Source organism: Lynx rufus, unplaced genomic scaffold, assembly GCF_022079265.1.
Source record: "Lynx rufus isolate CCGP_SWC_20201006 ecotype Redwood Valley unplaced genomic scaffold, mLynRuf1.p SCAF_8, whole genome shotgun sequence".
Lineage (NCBI taxonomy): Eukaryota > Metazoa > Chordata > Mammalia > Carnivora > Felidae > Lynx > Lynx rufus.
The window spans coordinates 409,441-427,317 of NW_025814896.1; the positions used below are offsets into that span (position 1 = coordinate 409,441).

Below are 17,877 nucleotides of genomic sequence, written 5' to 3' on the forward strand. Positions count from 1 at the left end.
AGCCCCGGCTACGGAGCAGGCTCAGACCTGCTTCCCTCTGGGCCTGGCTGCTCCAGGGCAGACCGTCTGTATCACCCACAAAGTGTTATTTTGTCGCTGCCGAGAAAATATCAGTTGAGAGCTGTAGGCTACAAGGTGTGGTGGAACCATCGCCAGCTTGACACGGGGTCAGCTCAGCCAGGGACAAACACTGGTTTCGGTAAATGCAAGTCAAACCCCACGAGGTACGAGGTCCTCCCCGCGTGTGGCCTCTCACCGATAGGACTTTTTAATGTCATCTGAGGTTGCATTCTTGTCCAGCCCCAGAACATGGTAGAGTGATTCCCCAGAGGTAGAGAGTGAGCGCTGTCTCTGGTCTGCCATGGTAGGCTAATCTATAAGAAAAATGTGAAGAAAACATCAAAAAGTATAGAGATTCCAAGCACAGCGCTGACACACTTTATTCCAGATGACTGTTCTAAGCAAAACATCATAACACTGCTAGTGGGGGCCAGGAGGTCCACAGACACAACACATCCAACTATGACATAAAGGGGTGTGGGGAGTGGGGCCAGAGGCAAAGTTAAAGTTGGTGATTGTGCCCGTGAAGGCAAGAACACAGCCACACCACAGAGACTGTGCAGAATTACATGTGTTTATTGTAATCTCCAGAGCAACCTCTAAATAAAGAAATGCAAAGTATAGCTATAAAGGCTAAAAGAAAAAGGGAAATGGGGCAGCTGGGTGGCTCAGTCAGTTAAGCATCCGATTTCGGCTCGGGTCATGATCTTGCCACTTTGTGGTTCGAGCCCCGCGATGGGCTCTGTGCTGACAGCTCGGAGCCGCTCTGGAGCCTGCTTCGGATTCTGTGTCTCCTCCTCTCTCTGCCCCTCCCCTGCTCATGCTCTGTCTCTCTCTCAATAATAAATAAACGTTAAAAAAAAAAAGAAAGAAAGAAAAAGGGAAATGAACTCTTTAGACTAAGAACTCCAATAAAAAGAAGAGACTGTCTCGAGGCGCCTGGGTGGCTCAGTAGCTTAAATGTCCAACTTTGGCTCAGGTCATGATCTCATGGTTCACGGGTTCAAGCCCCATGAGCTGTCAGCACAGAGCCTAGAGTCTGCTTCGGATTCTGTCTCCCTTTCTGCCCCTCCCCTACTCACACTCTGTCTGTCTCTCTCAGAAATGAATACACATTTTAAAAAATTAAAAAAAAAAAAAGATTGTCTCAATCCCTATCAAAATAACACCAGCATTCTTCACAAACCTAGAACAAACAATCCTAAAATTTGTGTGGAACCAGAAAAGTCCCCGAACAGCCAAAGCAATCCTGAAAAAGAAAACCAAAGCTGGAGGCATCACAATCCCAGACTTGAAGATGTGTTACAAAGCTGTAATCAACAACACGGTATGGTAGTGGCATAAAAACAGACATTCAGATCAATGGAACAGAATAGAGAACCCAGAAATGGACCCACAAACGTATGGCCAACTGATCTTTGACAAAGCAGGAAAGAATATCCCATGGAATAAAGACAGTCTCTTCAGCAAGTGGTGCTGGGAAAACTGGACAGCGACATGCAGAAGAATGAACCTGGACCGCTTTCTTACACCAGACACAAAACTAAACTCTAAATGGATGAAGGACCTAAACGTAAGACAGGAAGCCATCAAAACCCTAGAGGAGAAAGGAGGCAAAAACCTCTTTGACCTTGGCCACAGCAACTTCTTACTCAACACGTCTCCGGAGGCAAGGGAAACAAAAGCAAAAATGAACTACTGGGACCTCATCAAGATAAAAAGCTTCTGCACAGGGAAGGAAACAATCAGCAAAACTAAATGGCAACCGACAGAATGGGAGAAGATTTTTGCAAACGACATATCAGATAAAGGGTTAGTATCCAAAATCTATAAAGAACGTATCAAACTCAGGGGCGCCTGGGTGGCGCAGTCGGTTAAGCGTCCGACTTCAGCCAGGTCACGATCTCGCGGTCCGTGAGTTCGAGCCCCGCGTCAGGCTCTGGGCTGATGGCTCGGAGCCTGGAGCCTGTTTCCGATTCTGTGTCTCCCTCTCTCTCTGCCCCTCCCCCGTTCATGCTCTGTCTCTCTCTGTCCCCAAAATAAATAAAAACGTTGAAAAAAAAATTTAAAAAAAATAAAAAAAAAGAACGTATCAAACTCAACACCCAAAACACAAATAATCCAGTGAAGAAATGGGCAAAAGACATGAATAGACACTTCTCCAAAGAAGACATCCAGATGGCCGACACATGAAAAAATGCTCAACATCACTCATCATCCAGGAAATACAAATCAAAACCACACTGAGATACCCCCTCACACTGGTCAGAATGGTTAACATTAACAACTCAGACAACAACAGATGTTGGTGAGGATGTAGATAAAGAGGAACCCTCTTGCACTGCTGGTGGGAATGCAAACTGATGCAGCCATTCTGGAAAACAGTGTGTAGGTTCCTCAAAAAATTAAAAACAGAACTACCCTACGACCCAGCAACTGCACTACTAGATATTTATCTAAGGGACACAGCTATGCTGTTTTGAAGGGGCACAAGCACCCCAATGTTTATAGCAGCACTATCGACAATAGCCAAAGTATGGAAATAGCCTAAATGTCCATTGACTGATGAATGAATAAAGAAAATGTGGTATATACATACAGTGGGATATTACTCAGAGATCAAAAAGAATGAAATCTTGCCATTTGCAACAACGTGGATGGAACTAGAGTATATTATGCTAATAAGCAAAATTAGAGAAGACAAATATCATATGACTTCACTCAAGTGGAATTTGGAATTTAAGAAACACAACAGATGAACACAAGGGAAGGAAAAATAATATAAAAACAGGGAGGGAGAAAAACCGTAAGAGACTCTTAAATATGGAGAATAAACTGAGGGTTGCTGGAGGGGGTTGTGGGGGGGGATGGGCTAAATGGGCAAGGGGCATTAGGGAGGACACTTGTTGGGATGAGCACTGGGTGTTATATGTAAGTGATGAATCACTAAATTCTACTCCTGAAATCATTATTACACCATATGCTACTAACTTGGAAGTAAATTTAAAAATTAAAAAAAAAAAAAAAAGGGAGAGATTGTCAGAATGGATAAAACACAATGGGACTCTTGGGTGGCTCAGTCAGTTAAGCATCTGACTTCAGCTCAGGTCATGATCTCATAGTTCATGAGACTGAGCCCCACGTCAGGCTCTGTGCTGACAGTGTGGAGTCTGCTTGGGATTCTCTCTCCCTCTCCCCAACTTGCATGCACACGTCTTCTCTCTCAAAATAAATAAATGTTAAAAACAACAGAGTGTCAAAATACATCAAACAAGTACTGACAGAATTAAAAGGAGAAAGAGATAACCCACTGCTATAAAAATCTCAGCACCCCTCTCTCAGACACAGACAGAACAAACAACAACAACAAAGTATAAATAGATGACCTGAAGAACACTACCGACCACCATCACCTAAATGACACTTATGTGACCCTCAACATCTATAAACACACAGAAAAGAAAAAAAAAAATCACCAATATACCACATGCTGGGCTCTAAAACAAATTTCAATAAATTTAAATCATGCAAAGTGTGCTCCCCGAGCTTAGCAGAATTAAGTTAGAAACTCAACACTAAGACCTCTGAGAAAACCTCAAGTATTTAACATCACCCAACACACTTCTAAACTAACATGCAGCTCAAAGAAATCATAATAATAGAACATATTTTGAACTAAATAATAAAATGTAACATGTGAGCCAAAACCTAAGATTCAGGCTTATAACGCTGGAAGCAAGCAGAGCAGACCCAAGGGAAATGGAAGGAAGGAAATATTAAAGAGCAGAAACCAACAAAATAAAAAACAGATAAGTGATAGAAAAATTTAGCAAAGACGAAAGTTGGCTCTTTGAAAACAATAAAATTAATAAACAACTGGCCAGACAAAAAAAAGAACAGAAATCAGTAACATGAGGAAGGAAAAAAAGAGGGGTCATCACTACAGACCCTACAGGCACAAAAAAGATAAGATTATAGACAACTTTATGCCAATAATTAGATGAAATGGACAAATACCTTGAAAAATACAATTTACTAAAATTAACACAGGATGAAACAGAAAAATCTGAGTAGTCCTAAAAACATTAACAAAATTGAATCGGTAACAGAAAACCTTCCCACAAACAAAATTCCAGGCCCTGATGAGTTTTCTAACAAATATTCAAGGAAGAAATGACATTAATCTTAGATAAACTTTTTCAAAAACAGAGGAAGAAGGATCTGCTCTTTACGTGTCTTAACCAGCATGACCTCACAAAGACATTACCAAAAAATCCCTCATAAACACAGATGCAAAAATCCTTAACAGAGTATTAGCAAATAGAATCTAATCAAGTAGAAATTATCCCAAGAATGCAAGCCTGATTTAACTTTCCAAAGAAACCAATGTAATCCACTACATTATAGAATAAATGAGACAAACCACATGATCATCTCAAGAGATTCAATCAAAGCATATGGCAAAGTTCAATACCAATTTATGATTTTAAAAATTATCAGGAGATATTGGGAATAGAAGGAAACTTCCTCAGTCTGATAAAGGACATCTGACCAAAAGCCTACAGCTGATATGCTTAGGAGTGAAATACTGAATGGTTTCCCCGTAAGACCAGAATGTGACAAGGACGCCTGCTCTCACCAATTCTATTCAACATTGTCATAGGACTCTGAACACTGCAACAGGAAAAAAAGAAAAAAGAAAAAGACCTAAAACTGTCCCTATTCACAGATGACTTGGTTGTTTATATAGAAAATCCTAAGGAATCCACAAAAAACAAACAAAAACAAACAGAAAACCAACCAACCAACCAACAACTGAGAAGTGAAGTTAGCAAGATCACAGGATTACTAATATGATATTTAAAACAACCATACTTTTGAGAGCAGTAAGCAATTGGAAAATATTATTACGTTCAAGTTTCATTTACAACAGCATCCAAAACGCTAAATTTTTTTAGGAGTCAGATTTAACAGAAGACATACAGGACCCTTATGTTGAAAATCACACATTGCCTAGAGAAACCAAAGATTTTAAAAAATACAGATTTATAATGTTCATGCATCAGAAGAGTCAATACTGTTAAGATGCCAATCCTCTCCAAATTGATCTACAGATACAATACAATCTTAACTCTAATCCTAGCAGGCTCATTTGATAGAAATTGAGAAACCTATTTAAAAATTTGTATGGAAAAGCAAAGGGCATAACACTGACATACAGATGGTCAACAGCACATGAAAAGATGTTCGTCACTGTCATTCAGAAATGCAAAATAAAGTGACATACTACTACATTTCTACTAGAACAGCTTGTATTAAAAAGATGAGCCGTATCGGGGCACCTGGGTGGCTCAGTCGGTTAGCGTCTTACTTCATCTCAGGTCCATGATCTTACAGTTAGTTCGTGAGTTCGAGCCCCAGTCCCTCTGCTGTCAGTGCAGACCCCGCTTGGGATCTTCTGTCCCCACCCCCTCTCTGCCTCTCCTCCACCTGCACTCTCTCTCTCTCTCTCAAAAATAAACAAACATTTAAGGGGCTCCTGGGTGGCTCAGTCAGTTAAGCGTCTGACTTCGGCTCAGGTCATGATTTCACGGTTCGTGAGTTTGAACCCTGGGTCAGGCTCTGTGCTGACAGCTCAGAGCCTGGAGCCTGCTTTGGATTCTGTGTCTCCCTCTCTTTCTGCTCCTCCCCCACTCATGCTCTGTCTCTCTCTCTCCTTCAAAAATAAAAAAAAAATTTTTAAATAAATAAATAAGCATTAAAAAAAAAAAAAAAGATGAGCCGTATCAAGTAAGTTGGCAAGGATGTGAAGTAACGTGAACTCTGCTGAAGACGTAAAACACCACAACCCCTTCAGAAAACAGCTTGGTAGTGCCTTAAGAAGTCAAACACACACTTATCATACGACCCAGCCACTCCACTGCTGGGTACGGTCTTACACATGCAAAATGAAAACGCAGGTCTACACAAAGACTTACACACCAATGGTCACAGCAGCTTTATTCCTGACAGCCAACATTTGGAAACAACCCAATGTCCATCGACAGGTGAACGGATCAACAGAAAGGGGTCTGTCCGTAGAGTGGACTACTGCTCAGCACGAAGGGAATGAGCCACAACCACCCTTAAAGCATGTTGCTGAGTGAAAGGGGTGAGACCTAACAGACGACGTAGGAGTCCCTTATATGAAACCCTGGTAAATGCAAAGTACGCGAGGTTGCGTGAACACAGAGGCAGAGCGAGAGGTCGATTACAAGGACTCCAGGAAACACTGGAAAATTACCTGGCACACACTTGCCACAGGACCCAGCAGGTCTGCTCCTGGCTGATGTATGCAAAAGAAAAGGAAACACTGTTCACATAGAAACCTACACACAACATTCAGAGCAGTTTTACTCCTAACAGCCCCAAACCAGAATTAGTCCAGATGTCCTTCAACTGAATGCTTAAAAAACTGGGGTGTGAATACACCATGTAATAAATACTACTTGGCAAACGAAAACAAAGTAACTGCTGTGAGAAGCTGGATGAGCCTCCCGGGAATGCCACTGAACACACAAAGCCGATCCCAAAAGGCTACACAGTGTATGACTGTACTTACAGAACATTTTTGAAATGATACGATGTCAGAAATGGAAGGCAGATGGGTGGGTGCCGAGGGGTCAAGGATGGGAGGTGAGTGTGAGTACGAAGGCCAACGCAGGGATGGCCAGTGGCACTGAGACTTCCAGTATTTTGAGTCTAGTGGCGCAAACACAAACCTATGCAGGCGAAACCACTGAACAGAGGTCACCATGCACACAAATGAGTAAAAGTAAAGATGGGGAAATCTGAGTAGGATCGGTAGATCGTATCAACATCAGTATCCTGGTAATGATCTAAAACTACAGCTTGGAGGGGCACCTGGGTGGCTCAGTTGGTTGAGTGTCCTTCAACTCGGGTCATGATCTTACAGTCTGTGGGTCTGAGCCCCATGTCGGAATCTGTGCTGACAGCTCAGAGCCTGGAGCCTGTTTCGGATTCTGTGTCTCCTCCTCTCTCTGTCCCTCCCCCACTTTCTCTCACAAAAGCAAATAAAACATTTAAAAATTAAAACAAAACACTCATATTTTGGCAAAATATCACCACTGGTAAAAACCAGGCAAAGTGTTGGGGCGCCTGAGCGGCTCCGTCGGTCAAGTGTCCGACCGGCTCAGGTCATGATCTCGCGGTTCGTGGGTTCGAGTCCTGAGTCAGGCTGTGTGCTGACAGCTCAGAGCCTGGAGGCTGCTTCAGGTTCTGTGTCTTCCTCTCTCTCTGCCCCTCCCCCACTTGCGCTCTGTCTCTGTCTCTCAAAAATAAACGTTTAAAAAAACTAAAGAAAATATCTAACATTTAAAAAAAAAGGGGGGGGGGGAGCTTTCCAATCTCCCTACTCTGCCTCTGTGATAGGAGTAAGACGGGTCTAGGCAGCTCCCAGTGCCATCAAACACCTGCAACCCTGGCCTGAGATCAACCATCTGAAAAATAAAGGATGGACATAATTTTTAAACTCAATACTGATTTAATAATCTGTATGTGTGGGGCACCTGGGTGGCTCAGTCAAACCTCCGACTCTTGGTTTCAGCTCAGGTCACGATCTCATGGTTTCGTGAGTTCGAGCCCCACATCGGGCTCTGCACTGACAGTGTGGAGCCTGCTTGGGATTCTCTCTCTCCCTCTCTCTGCCCCTCCCCACTTGTGAGGTCTCTAAAAATAAGTAAACTTAAAATAAATAAATAAACGTTCTCTCTCAAAAACAAACATTTAAAAAAATAATAAAGAATACATCAATGTAAGAGTCTGGGAAAAGTACTGCTCCTGCCTTCTACATGGAACTGTCTGGGGAGGACACACTTGAACAGAATGAGGAACCTGGGACAGGAGAGTGGTGTCATCTGGGCCTGTGGCAGAAGTGACAGCAGGAGACACAAGAGCAGCTCCCACACCCCCCACCCTCCTGTGGGCACCTAATTACCACACCTAATGCAAAGGTTAACGCTCACAACAGACAGGAGGGGGGTGCAGGGGTGGACGGCCCCAATGTGCCAGGTTCCTCGACTCCCTCCAGTGGCCGCCTTGAGCACCCACCGGGCTGGGTTCCTGGAGCGTGGCAGCCCCCAGGGGTCAGGCTTCCCCTCCCCTCACCAGGCAGGCTCTGTGGCAGTGGTGTCACAGATGTGGAGACAGAAGTACAGACAGGTGAAGTCAGGATCTGAACCCAAACCAAGGGCACCACGCCCTGGCCTATGGACACCAGTTAAACCACCTCGCCCCTAGGCCCAAGGGATGACGTGTGCTGCTAAGGGCGGAAAATAAAACAAGTCTCACTGCCAAGAGAGAGATCGTGGGTTCTGGAATCAGGATGTGAGGGTTCTAAGCCCAGCTCTGAAAGTTTCCAGCTGTGTGACCTCAGGCAAATCACTGCAGTTCTCTCACCTGTAGACCTCACCAGACTGGGTTAGCAAGGAGCCGAGAGATCCGCCGGGAGCAGGGGTCTTTACTGATGCTGACGGAGCAGCATACTCTCAGCATCCAAGTCCGAGCCAGTACTGTCTTGCCTCGTTAGGCCACGTCAGAAGTACCAGAGCACTGTCAAATCCAACTACTGCCGTAAGTAACTTCTTTGGTTTTTATTCTCAGGTACCCAACGCCTATTAAGTAGTTGGCCTCTAAACCCCATGAAGTAACAGCTTCTGTCTACTCTCTAAAAATAGCTCTGGGCATACCTCTTTCACACTGTACTTTTCTTTTAAACACATTGAAGGTTTCTGGCAACCTTGTATCAAGCAAGTCTCCTTTCCAACAGCATTAGCTCATTTTGTTTCTGTGTCACATTTTGATAACTCGTGCAATATTTCAAACCTTTTATTGTTACTGTATTTGTTGCAGTGACCTCTGATCAGTGATTCTGACTCAAATGCTCAGATGATGGTCAGCATTTTTTAGCAATAAGGTATTTTAAAATTGAGGCTTGTAATTTTTTTTTTTTTTTTTTACACATAACGCTACTGCACACTCCCCAGCCGATGGTTTAATGTAAATGGAACGTTTATACGCACTGGGAAACCAAAACATTCATTTGACTGGCTCTATTGTGATACTTGCTTTACTGCGGTTTATCTGGAACCAAGCCCTCCACAGGAGATAGGCTCATACGACTACAACATCTAGAAGCAGTCAGCTACTTAATCTGATGGAAGAGAGTACCCTGTGAAACTTTCACATTTTAAATTATGATTTAAAACTCAGTATTATTTAAAACTCAGTATGTATGCCAGATATCACTAATATTACTGCACTGAATGTCAAAATTTCCTAGTCTCAGACAGAACCGTCTTAAGAAAGATCAATAAAATAATCTAAAATTAATTTTCCTAATTTCAGTGGGTTGCCAGTAACTACATCCAAACTACCCCCCCCCCATGAAGGCACATGCATACATGAGCAAGCGGGGAAGGGCAGAGAGAATCCCAAGCAGGCTCTACTCTGTCAACACTGGACTCAATCCCACAGCTTGTGACACCACGACCTGAGCTGAAATCAAGAGTCAGACACTCAACTGACTGAGCCACCCACGTGCCCCTAAAAACTAAGTTATTAAGCATCCTGAGTCATTTGTGACTGGCAGCTTTCTCCCTCATAATTGGAGTAGCACAAATCTGTAATATACGGCATCAGAATGTTAGCGGGACAACTATTTGAACACTCCTGACCCAATAATGTTATGATCAGGCAAGCTCTCCATAGACAGAGGCACAGACTAATGTTCACATGGACATGAGAACTTCTGGAACAAGAAGCTTCTAGAAAAAATGATCTGTTGAAAACCCAGCCAGTGAAAACACAAACCAAAAGGCAGCAGTCAAAAATGGAAACCAGGGGTAACGGGTCTGTGGGCAGGTGTTGAACCCACGGAAATCCTAGAACAAGACTAAAGAGCACTGGGAGCTGTGCTAACAAATCTGATGGATACAAACATCGCGAACCTACAAGGACACAGGCGACACGTGGGGGGAGGGGCGTGCAGACAAGGGTGGGGTTTGCCTGCACCGAGGGATGCTAATTTCATCAGCACCACCTTGATTTTTCTATGTCAAATTCAAGGAAAAGTGCAACAATGCTTTTATGCAAAAGACATGCAAACATCTTTAGAAGGTTAAGTATCTGATTGTTTTGGGGAAAACTAGGAACCAGAGGTCAAGGGACATTTTCTTGGCTGTGTAACATTCACCCGTATCTTTTTTTTTTTTTTTAACATTTATTTATGGTTTTTTTTTTTTTTTACATTTTTACTTTATTTTTAAGAGAGAGAGAGAGAGAGAGAGAGCGCACAAGCGGGGGACGGGCAGAGAGAAAAGGAGACACAGAATCCGAAGCAGGCTCCAGGCTCTGAGCTGTCAGCACAGAGCCTGACGCGGGGCCCGAACTCACAAACCGTGAGATCATGACCTGAGCCGAAGTCAGATGCTCAACCGACTGAGCCACCCAGGCGCCCCTTCTTTACGTGTTTTAGGAGAGCAAGCACAAGTGGGGGAGGGGCAGAGAGAGAATCCCCAGCAGGCTCCACACTGTCAACGCAGAGCCCAATGCGGGGCTCAATCCCACAAACTGTGGGATCATGACCTGAGCCAAAATCGAGTTGGGTGGACACTCAACCAACTGAGCTGCCCAGGTGCCCAACATTCATCCACTTCTATACCATGGCTTGATTTTTTTAAATCATTATGCTCTTCTGTATTGTGTGAACTTTTAATACAGTTATAAAGTTATCACTTTTATAAAATCTACTAAGTTGTCCTTCTCAGAACATCAGCTGCCGCAAGAGCTCTTCTAAAAGTGCATCCGGGGGCACCTGGGGGCTCAATCGGTTGAGCGTCTGACTTCGGCTCAGGTCGCGATCTCATAGCTTGTGAGTTCGAGCCCCGTGTCGGGCTCTGTGCTGACAGCTCAGGGCCTGGAGCCTGCTTCGGATTCTGTGTCCCCCTCTCTCTCTGCCCCACCCCTGCTTGTGCTCTGTCTCTCTCTGTCTTTCCAAATGAATAAACATGGGGTGCCTGGGTGGCTCAGTCGGTTGAGCATCCGACTTCGGCTCAGGTCATGATCTCACAGCTCATGAGCTCGAGTCCCGTGTTGGGCTCTGTGTTGACAGTTCAGGGCCTGGAGCCTGCTTCAGATTCTGTGTCTCCCTCTTTCTCTGCCCCTTCCCTGCTCACATTCTGTCTCTCTCTCTCACACAAATAAACACACATTACAAAAATTTTTTTAAAGCGCTTCTGGATACATGACTGCCCTTCCCAGAAGGTGCTTTTTTAGTGAGTCGCCTCCAGGACAGCTTTACTTAACATGCTCGGTGTGCTGGGCTGTCAGGGGTACTGAGAAGCCCAGTCTACCCGGCCAGTGATGCCCCTGTAACCAGGGGTCTGGAGCTCATCCCCATGGGCTAAACTTCCCTCTTGCAACCAGGAAGTCTCCAACAAGCAGTACTGCAGAAAGAGAAAGCTGTTCTTTCGTGGGAAAGTCTGTCTGTTTTGGCCATAGCTGACGGAAGGCACCCACACAAGGGGTCCAGTCACCCAGGGTCTAGCTGACCCCAGGAACCAGCAAACATCCTCACGTGGACCCCCTCCCGACCCAATTTCAAGCCCCTGTCAGTTTTCTGGCATCACAAACGAGAGTTGGGAACTAACCTCCTTCATGTCATAATGGTATGGCCAGCAGCTCTGACCTAACATAGCTGTGTCGAAGCCAAGTGCCCGCACCGGCAAGGGGTGGGCTGGCTGCGGGACGGTCCGCACTGACCCTACCCTAGCTTTACTTTGGTGTTGCTCTTCCAAGGGTTACTCGCCTTGGAGCAGGCATCGGCCAGCTTTTTTTAAGGGCAGGATAGTAAACGTTTCGGTCTTGTGGGCCAGACAGTCTCCATCACTGGGTCCCCAGTTTTTAGCTCTGCCTTTGAAGCCGGAAAGCACACTGTGTGAAAGAATGGGCACAGGGGTGCTCCAATAAAACCTGATTTAATTACAGAAGCAGGTGCAAGCCCTGCCTTCGAAGTCACATAATGGGTCTCTTGTGACTTATTTAAGGGAAATTAGGTCCTGCAGATGGCCCCTTATGTTTATATACTGTGGACAAGTGTAGGTTTAGTTACTGTCACACTTTTTTCAGTCCTCAAAAGTAACCGTGCACAAATACAAAACAAAGATAGAGGTACAAACTTAGGTGACTTAAAGAAGAAATGTTTTGAGGGGCGCCTGGGTGGCTCAGTCGGTTGAGTGCCCGACTTCGGCTCAGGTCATGATCTCACGGTCTGTGAGTTGGAGCCCCGCGTCAGGCTCTGTGCTGACAGCTCAGAGCCTGGAGCCTGCTTCAGATTCTGTCTTCCTCTCTCTCTGCCCCTCCACTGCTCGTGCTCTGTCTCTCTCTGTCTCTCCCAAAAATAAATATTTTTAAAAAATTTTTAAAAGAAGGTGACGGCCACCTGGGTGGCTCAGTCAGTTGAGCGTCCGACTTTGGCTCAGGTCATGATCTCACGGTCTGTGAGTTCGAGCCCCGCGTCGGGCTCTGTGCTGACGGCTCAGCCTGGAGCCTGCTTCAGATTCTGTCTTCCTCTCTCTCTGCCCCTCCACTGCTCGTGCTCTGTCTCTCTCTGTCTCTCCCAAAAATAAATATTTTTAAAAAATTTTTAAAAGAAGGTGACGGCCACCTGGGTGGCTCAGTTGGTTGAGCATCCGACTTCGGCTCAGGTCATGATCTCACGGTCTGTGAGTTCGAGCCCCGCGTCGGGCTCTGTGCTGACAGCTCAGCCTGGAGCCTGTTCGGATCCTGTGTCTCCCTCTCTCTCTGCCCCTCCTCCGCTCATGCTCGGTCTCTGTCTCAGAAATAAATAAACATTAAAAAAAAAGAAGAAATGTTTCGAATATGCATTTTCAATCAATATGGAAGAATTCAAAGAAGTTGGTTGCAACATAAAGCAACTGGAGGCCAGACAGCAGCAAGGGCACCCTCTTGTCCACGTAAAAATGGCTGGAAAAGCCATGTGAGAGGCGAAGGCATTTTTAACAGAAACCATCCAAGAAAGATCAAAGCTGTCCCTTGTCCGTTCATTCTTCTTACTTCATTAATGATTTATTTACGTTTTTTCTCTGGCAATGAAACTGTAAAGGTACTACACAACAAATGGGAAAACTTAAACCAGAAGACAAATCCAAAAATCAGAAAACAAATGCCACTTACTGCAAAGAAATGCAGCGGCTGCTGTATCTGAGGAGGACCCGTGGGAGGACTGTGCCCTGACACTTCACAGTCGGGTCTCCCAGGCTCCCTAACACCGCCTGGCACATCCAGGGCACTCGACACGTGGGTGGCCAGAGGTTCTTCAAACAACGTTCGACTGGAGACCTCAGCAGCCCATGCGTGACCCTCCAACCGCGTATCCGCAACTTATTTTATGGGTTTTTTCCAACTGGAATTTTAATTAAATTTATCATGTAACATGGAACAACTACCCTTACAATACTTCATACCAAAGAACACAGAAACAAGATCCCCCACTTTGCACATTTCTCCAGCGCTAAGAGGAAGGTCTGCTGAGTGCATCAGACACACAAGTGTTCTTGAACAAGGCGCCCCACCAGCCTCTCTATGACTACGATGGTGAGGTGTGGCGGCATGAGGGCAGGGCAGCACCAGACCAGATGGATAAAGACCCTGCCACGAGCCCCGCTGGGCTCCAATGACTGTAACTTCACTCACAAAACACAGCATTCATCATTCTCCATGATCACTGATCTGAAAAATATCTACTGAGTCCTTCCACATGCCAGGCACTGGGAATACTATGATAAACAGGAAATACAATCTGAGAGTGGGGAGTGAGTTTAGTGAAGCAGGACACTCGAAATCAGCGAACACAGGTCCCCAGTAATACAGTTTATGGGAACCGGCAACAAAAACAGCTTATGTTTTAAGATTATTCTGGCTGCGGGGTATAAAATTAATATGAAGAAGATCCTGCCGAGGCACATTATACTCACAGTGCTGCAAGCTAAAGGATCGGGAGAAAATCTTGTAAACTGAGAAAATGGACATATTACATAGGAACAATCATCTGAATTACGTGCTTCTCATCAGAAGTAATGGGAACCAGAAGGCAGTGAGCACACCTTTAAAGGGCTAAAACAGAAAACCCATCCAACCAGAATTCTATCTGCAGCAAAAAACATCCCTCCGAAACAAAGGTGAAATAAAGACATTTTCAGAAACACAAAGAAGGAAAGAAACCAAGAGAAAGACTTAACTTACAATAAATGCCAAAGAGTTACTTAGGCCAAAGGGAAATGGTATCAGAAACTAGCACTTTCAGGAAGGAATGGAGCCTTAGGTAAGTATCTAGGTAAAAGATTATTTACTTTGAGACAGAGAGTGAAAGTGTGCACAGCAAGTGGAGGAGGGGCAGAGAGGGAGAGTGAGAATCCCAAGCAGGCTGTGTGCTGTTAGTGCACAGCTGAATGTGGGGCTATCATGACCCGAGCCGACATCGGACGCTTAACCGACTGAGTCACCCAGGCACCCCTCCTTTCTGTTTTTTACAAATATATATGAGGGGGCGCCTGGGTGGCTGTGTCGGTTAAGCGTCCGACTTCGGCCTCAGGTTGGGATCCTGAGGTTCATGGGTTCGGGCCCCACATCGGGCTCTGTGCTGTCGGCTCGGAGCCTGGAGCCCGCTTCGGATTCTGTGTCTCCCTCTCTCTCTGCCCCTCCCCCGCTCGCACTCTGTCTCGCTGTCTCTCAAAAGTAAATAAAGAATAAAAAAAAATTAAAAAGTATATATATATGAAAGGTGAAAGCGAAAAAACATCAATCCTGACTTTCACAGTTTATAAAGTCTGTGACATCCTCACACACAGGGTCCATCTGGGAAAGGAGGAGGACAGAGGGTTGCACCTGCCTGACGTCCGAGTTCCTCCAACGCATGTGAACTGTTACGTTAGCTTTAAGAAGAGTGAACACAAACGGCCAAAAACAAAGGACTATTCTATAGGGACGTGACTCATCAATAAAAAAGGGTAATATACTGACACAAGCAATAAAATAGATAAACCTCAGGGCGCTTGGGTGGCTCAGTTGGTTAAGCATCCAACCGGTGCAGGTCACGATCTCACAGTTGGTGAGTTCGAGCCCCCTGTCAGCCCTCTGCTGTCAGCACAGGGCCCACCTCAGACCCTGTCTCCCTCTCTCTGCCCCTCCCCAGCTCACGCACTCTCTCAAAAATAAACATTAAAAAAAAAAAAAACAAACAACTCACACATATTATGTAAGACAAGCTAGATACAAAATGATTCCATTTACAAAAAGATTAAGAATATGAAAAACAATCTGTTGTGATATAAACCAGGAAAGTGATTATGGACAGTAAAAGGAACCTTCTAGGATGACAGAGATACTCTATAACTTAATTGGGGTAGTGATTTCACAATTGTATATATACACCAAAACTCCCTGAAATTTACTAACATCTATGCATTTCACTGTATGTCAATTTCACCTGTGTTTAGAAAAGCGGCTGTTGTAATTAAGGCTATTTGTTCCCAAAGCAAATTACATAAGAAAATCAAAACGGAACATAAAACTCTCCAATCATCTAGAACAGGCTGCCTATCTTACAAACAGACTCTCATTTGGACACCATCACACCCCCACCCTTCCCACCAGGTCTATCGGCTACTCTTAACACAGATTGTAACCACAAACCCTAAAAATACTCTGTCCCTTTAAGAAAAAAAAGGAGCTGCCACGAATATTACTCAAATTGGTATATATTTTGAGTCAGAAGATGAAATAGATGCTTTCCAAGCATAAAAACGATTAAATTTAAATTTGTACACCACTTCACACACATTTCAAAAGTTCACGTTCTGGTTAGAAAGTAAACATTGCCAGGCAACAGGCACTCTTTTTTTTTTAAATGTTTATTTTTTTTGAGAGAGAGAGAGAGAGAGAGAGAGAGAGACAGAACACGAGCAGGGGAGGGGCAGAGAGAGGGGGACACAGAATCCGAAGCAGGCTCCAGGCCCTGAGCTGTCAGCACAGAGCCCGACACAGGGGCTCGAACTCACAAACCGCGAGATCGTGGCCTGAGCCGAAGTCGGATGCTTACTGACTGAGCCACCCCAGCACTCCCAGGCAACGCACACTCTTGAAAGTTCATGTTCAACCGGAACAGTCTTATAACTAAAACACAAACTGTAAATGAAAGGACCTTATTTCACTTAGTGTCCGAGATACTGGGAAATGCATCAGGAAGGTATTGGCAAACAGAAAAGTTGTGGAAGGCCAAATACGAGAGAACAGTTAAGGGGAGAAGGAAATAATGAAGTTTTGTGGGTTCCTTTTTTTTTGTTTTTAAATATTTATTTATTTTTCAGAGACAGAGAGAGAGACAGAGTGCAAGCTGGGGAGGGGCAGAGGGAGAGGGAGACAGAATCTGAAGCAGGCTCCAGGCTCTGAGCTGTCAGCACAGAGCCCGACATGGGGCTCAAACTCACGAAGCGTGGGATCGTGACCTGAGCCAAAGTCAGACGCTTAACTGACTGAGCTATCCAGGTGCCCCAGTGGTTTCCTTTTTTAAAAGTGTATTTATTTATTCTGAGAGAGAGAACCTGTGGGGAGGAGGGGCAGAGAGAGGGAGGGAGGGAGGGAGAGTTCCAAGCAGGTTCCGCACTGTCAGCCCAGAGCCTGACTTGGGTTTCGATCCCACAAGCCACAAGTCATGAGATCACGACCTGAGCCAAAACCAAGAGTCGGACACTTAACCAACTGAATTACCCAGGAGCCCCTTGTGGTTTTTTAAATTAAATTCAACTTTTGAAAAAAGGTATTGTCTTAATACTTCACTTTCCTTATTTTCTATAAAGAGAAGGTATACTTCAACGATTAGAAGAAACAAGCACCTGGCGCAGGCAGGCAGCCCTCCGCTCGAGACCACGAGCAGACCCCATGGAAGAGCCATGGGGACCCAACCTTGAGATCCAGGGACGGCGCAGCCCTGCTGACTGGGCGAACAGTCTTCAACCGTGTCCAAGCCTTTCAGATGTCTTTCTACTTCCTTCGGGCGACGACGTGGGAATTCACCGCCTGCCGTCTGGAGCAGCTGCACCCCGGCTGGTTTCCCCTAACCCTGTTCTAAGTAATGTCAAGGCATTCCTGAGACCCACCCTCAAGGGCGGGAGAGCAGCCCCGCCTACTGCAACTACACCGCTGTGATTCGTTAGCTGCCACCAGAGGCCTGCTCCCCGTCTTCACTCCAGGAGGGTTAAACTACGGTCTTCAGGCTGGATCTTTTTCGGTAACATCATGCCTTTGAAAACAAAGGGACGTGTTTTGCAAATCTGTGGCGCACCCCGGTTTGTGCTGCTAGATGGGACACAAGGACCGGGCAGACAAGAAGGCACACTCCTGTGAGCAGGAACGACGAGCTCTAAGATGGTCAGAGATCACCAGGCACAGAGGCAGAAATCCGGTAAAGAGGGAGGTTTGCTGGATGACACGTGCTCTGCCCTCCCCCACTGCTGCAAGGGTGTCTGTGATGCACAGCTCTGTTCCCCGACCCTCCAAGAGTGGCAACATCAAATCCCAGCCCCCTGGCCTGCCTTTCAAGGCCCTTTTGGCCACAGCCCCGCCCACCACCAGCATCTTCCCACCACCTCGTCCACTGGGCCTCAGGGCCTGACTGACCGGGCAGACCCACTGACCACCGGGGCTCTCTAACCACCCTGCCCCCTTCTCTGTGGAGAGGTC

At 45.5% G+C, this 17,877-nt stretch overlaps 1 protein-coding gene across 2 annotated transcripts in view; it reads right to left on the reverse strand.

Moving 5' to 3' along the window:
- The window catches only part of DNAJC5 (DnaJ heat shock protein family (Hsp40) member C5), a 49,266-nt gene that overhangs the window by 6,490 nt on the left and 24,899 nt on the right, over positions 1-17,877 (reverse strand). For both annotated transcript variants that reach the window (XM_047067568.1, XM_047067569.1), the window contains one exon: positions 257-374. In XM_047067568.1, coding sequence (XP_046923524.1) covers positions 257-363 — 107 coding nt within the window. In that variant the 5' untranslated portion in view covers positions 364-374. The remainder of the gene's footprint in view (positions 1-256; positions 375-17,877) is intronic.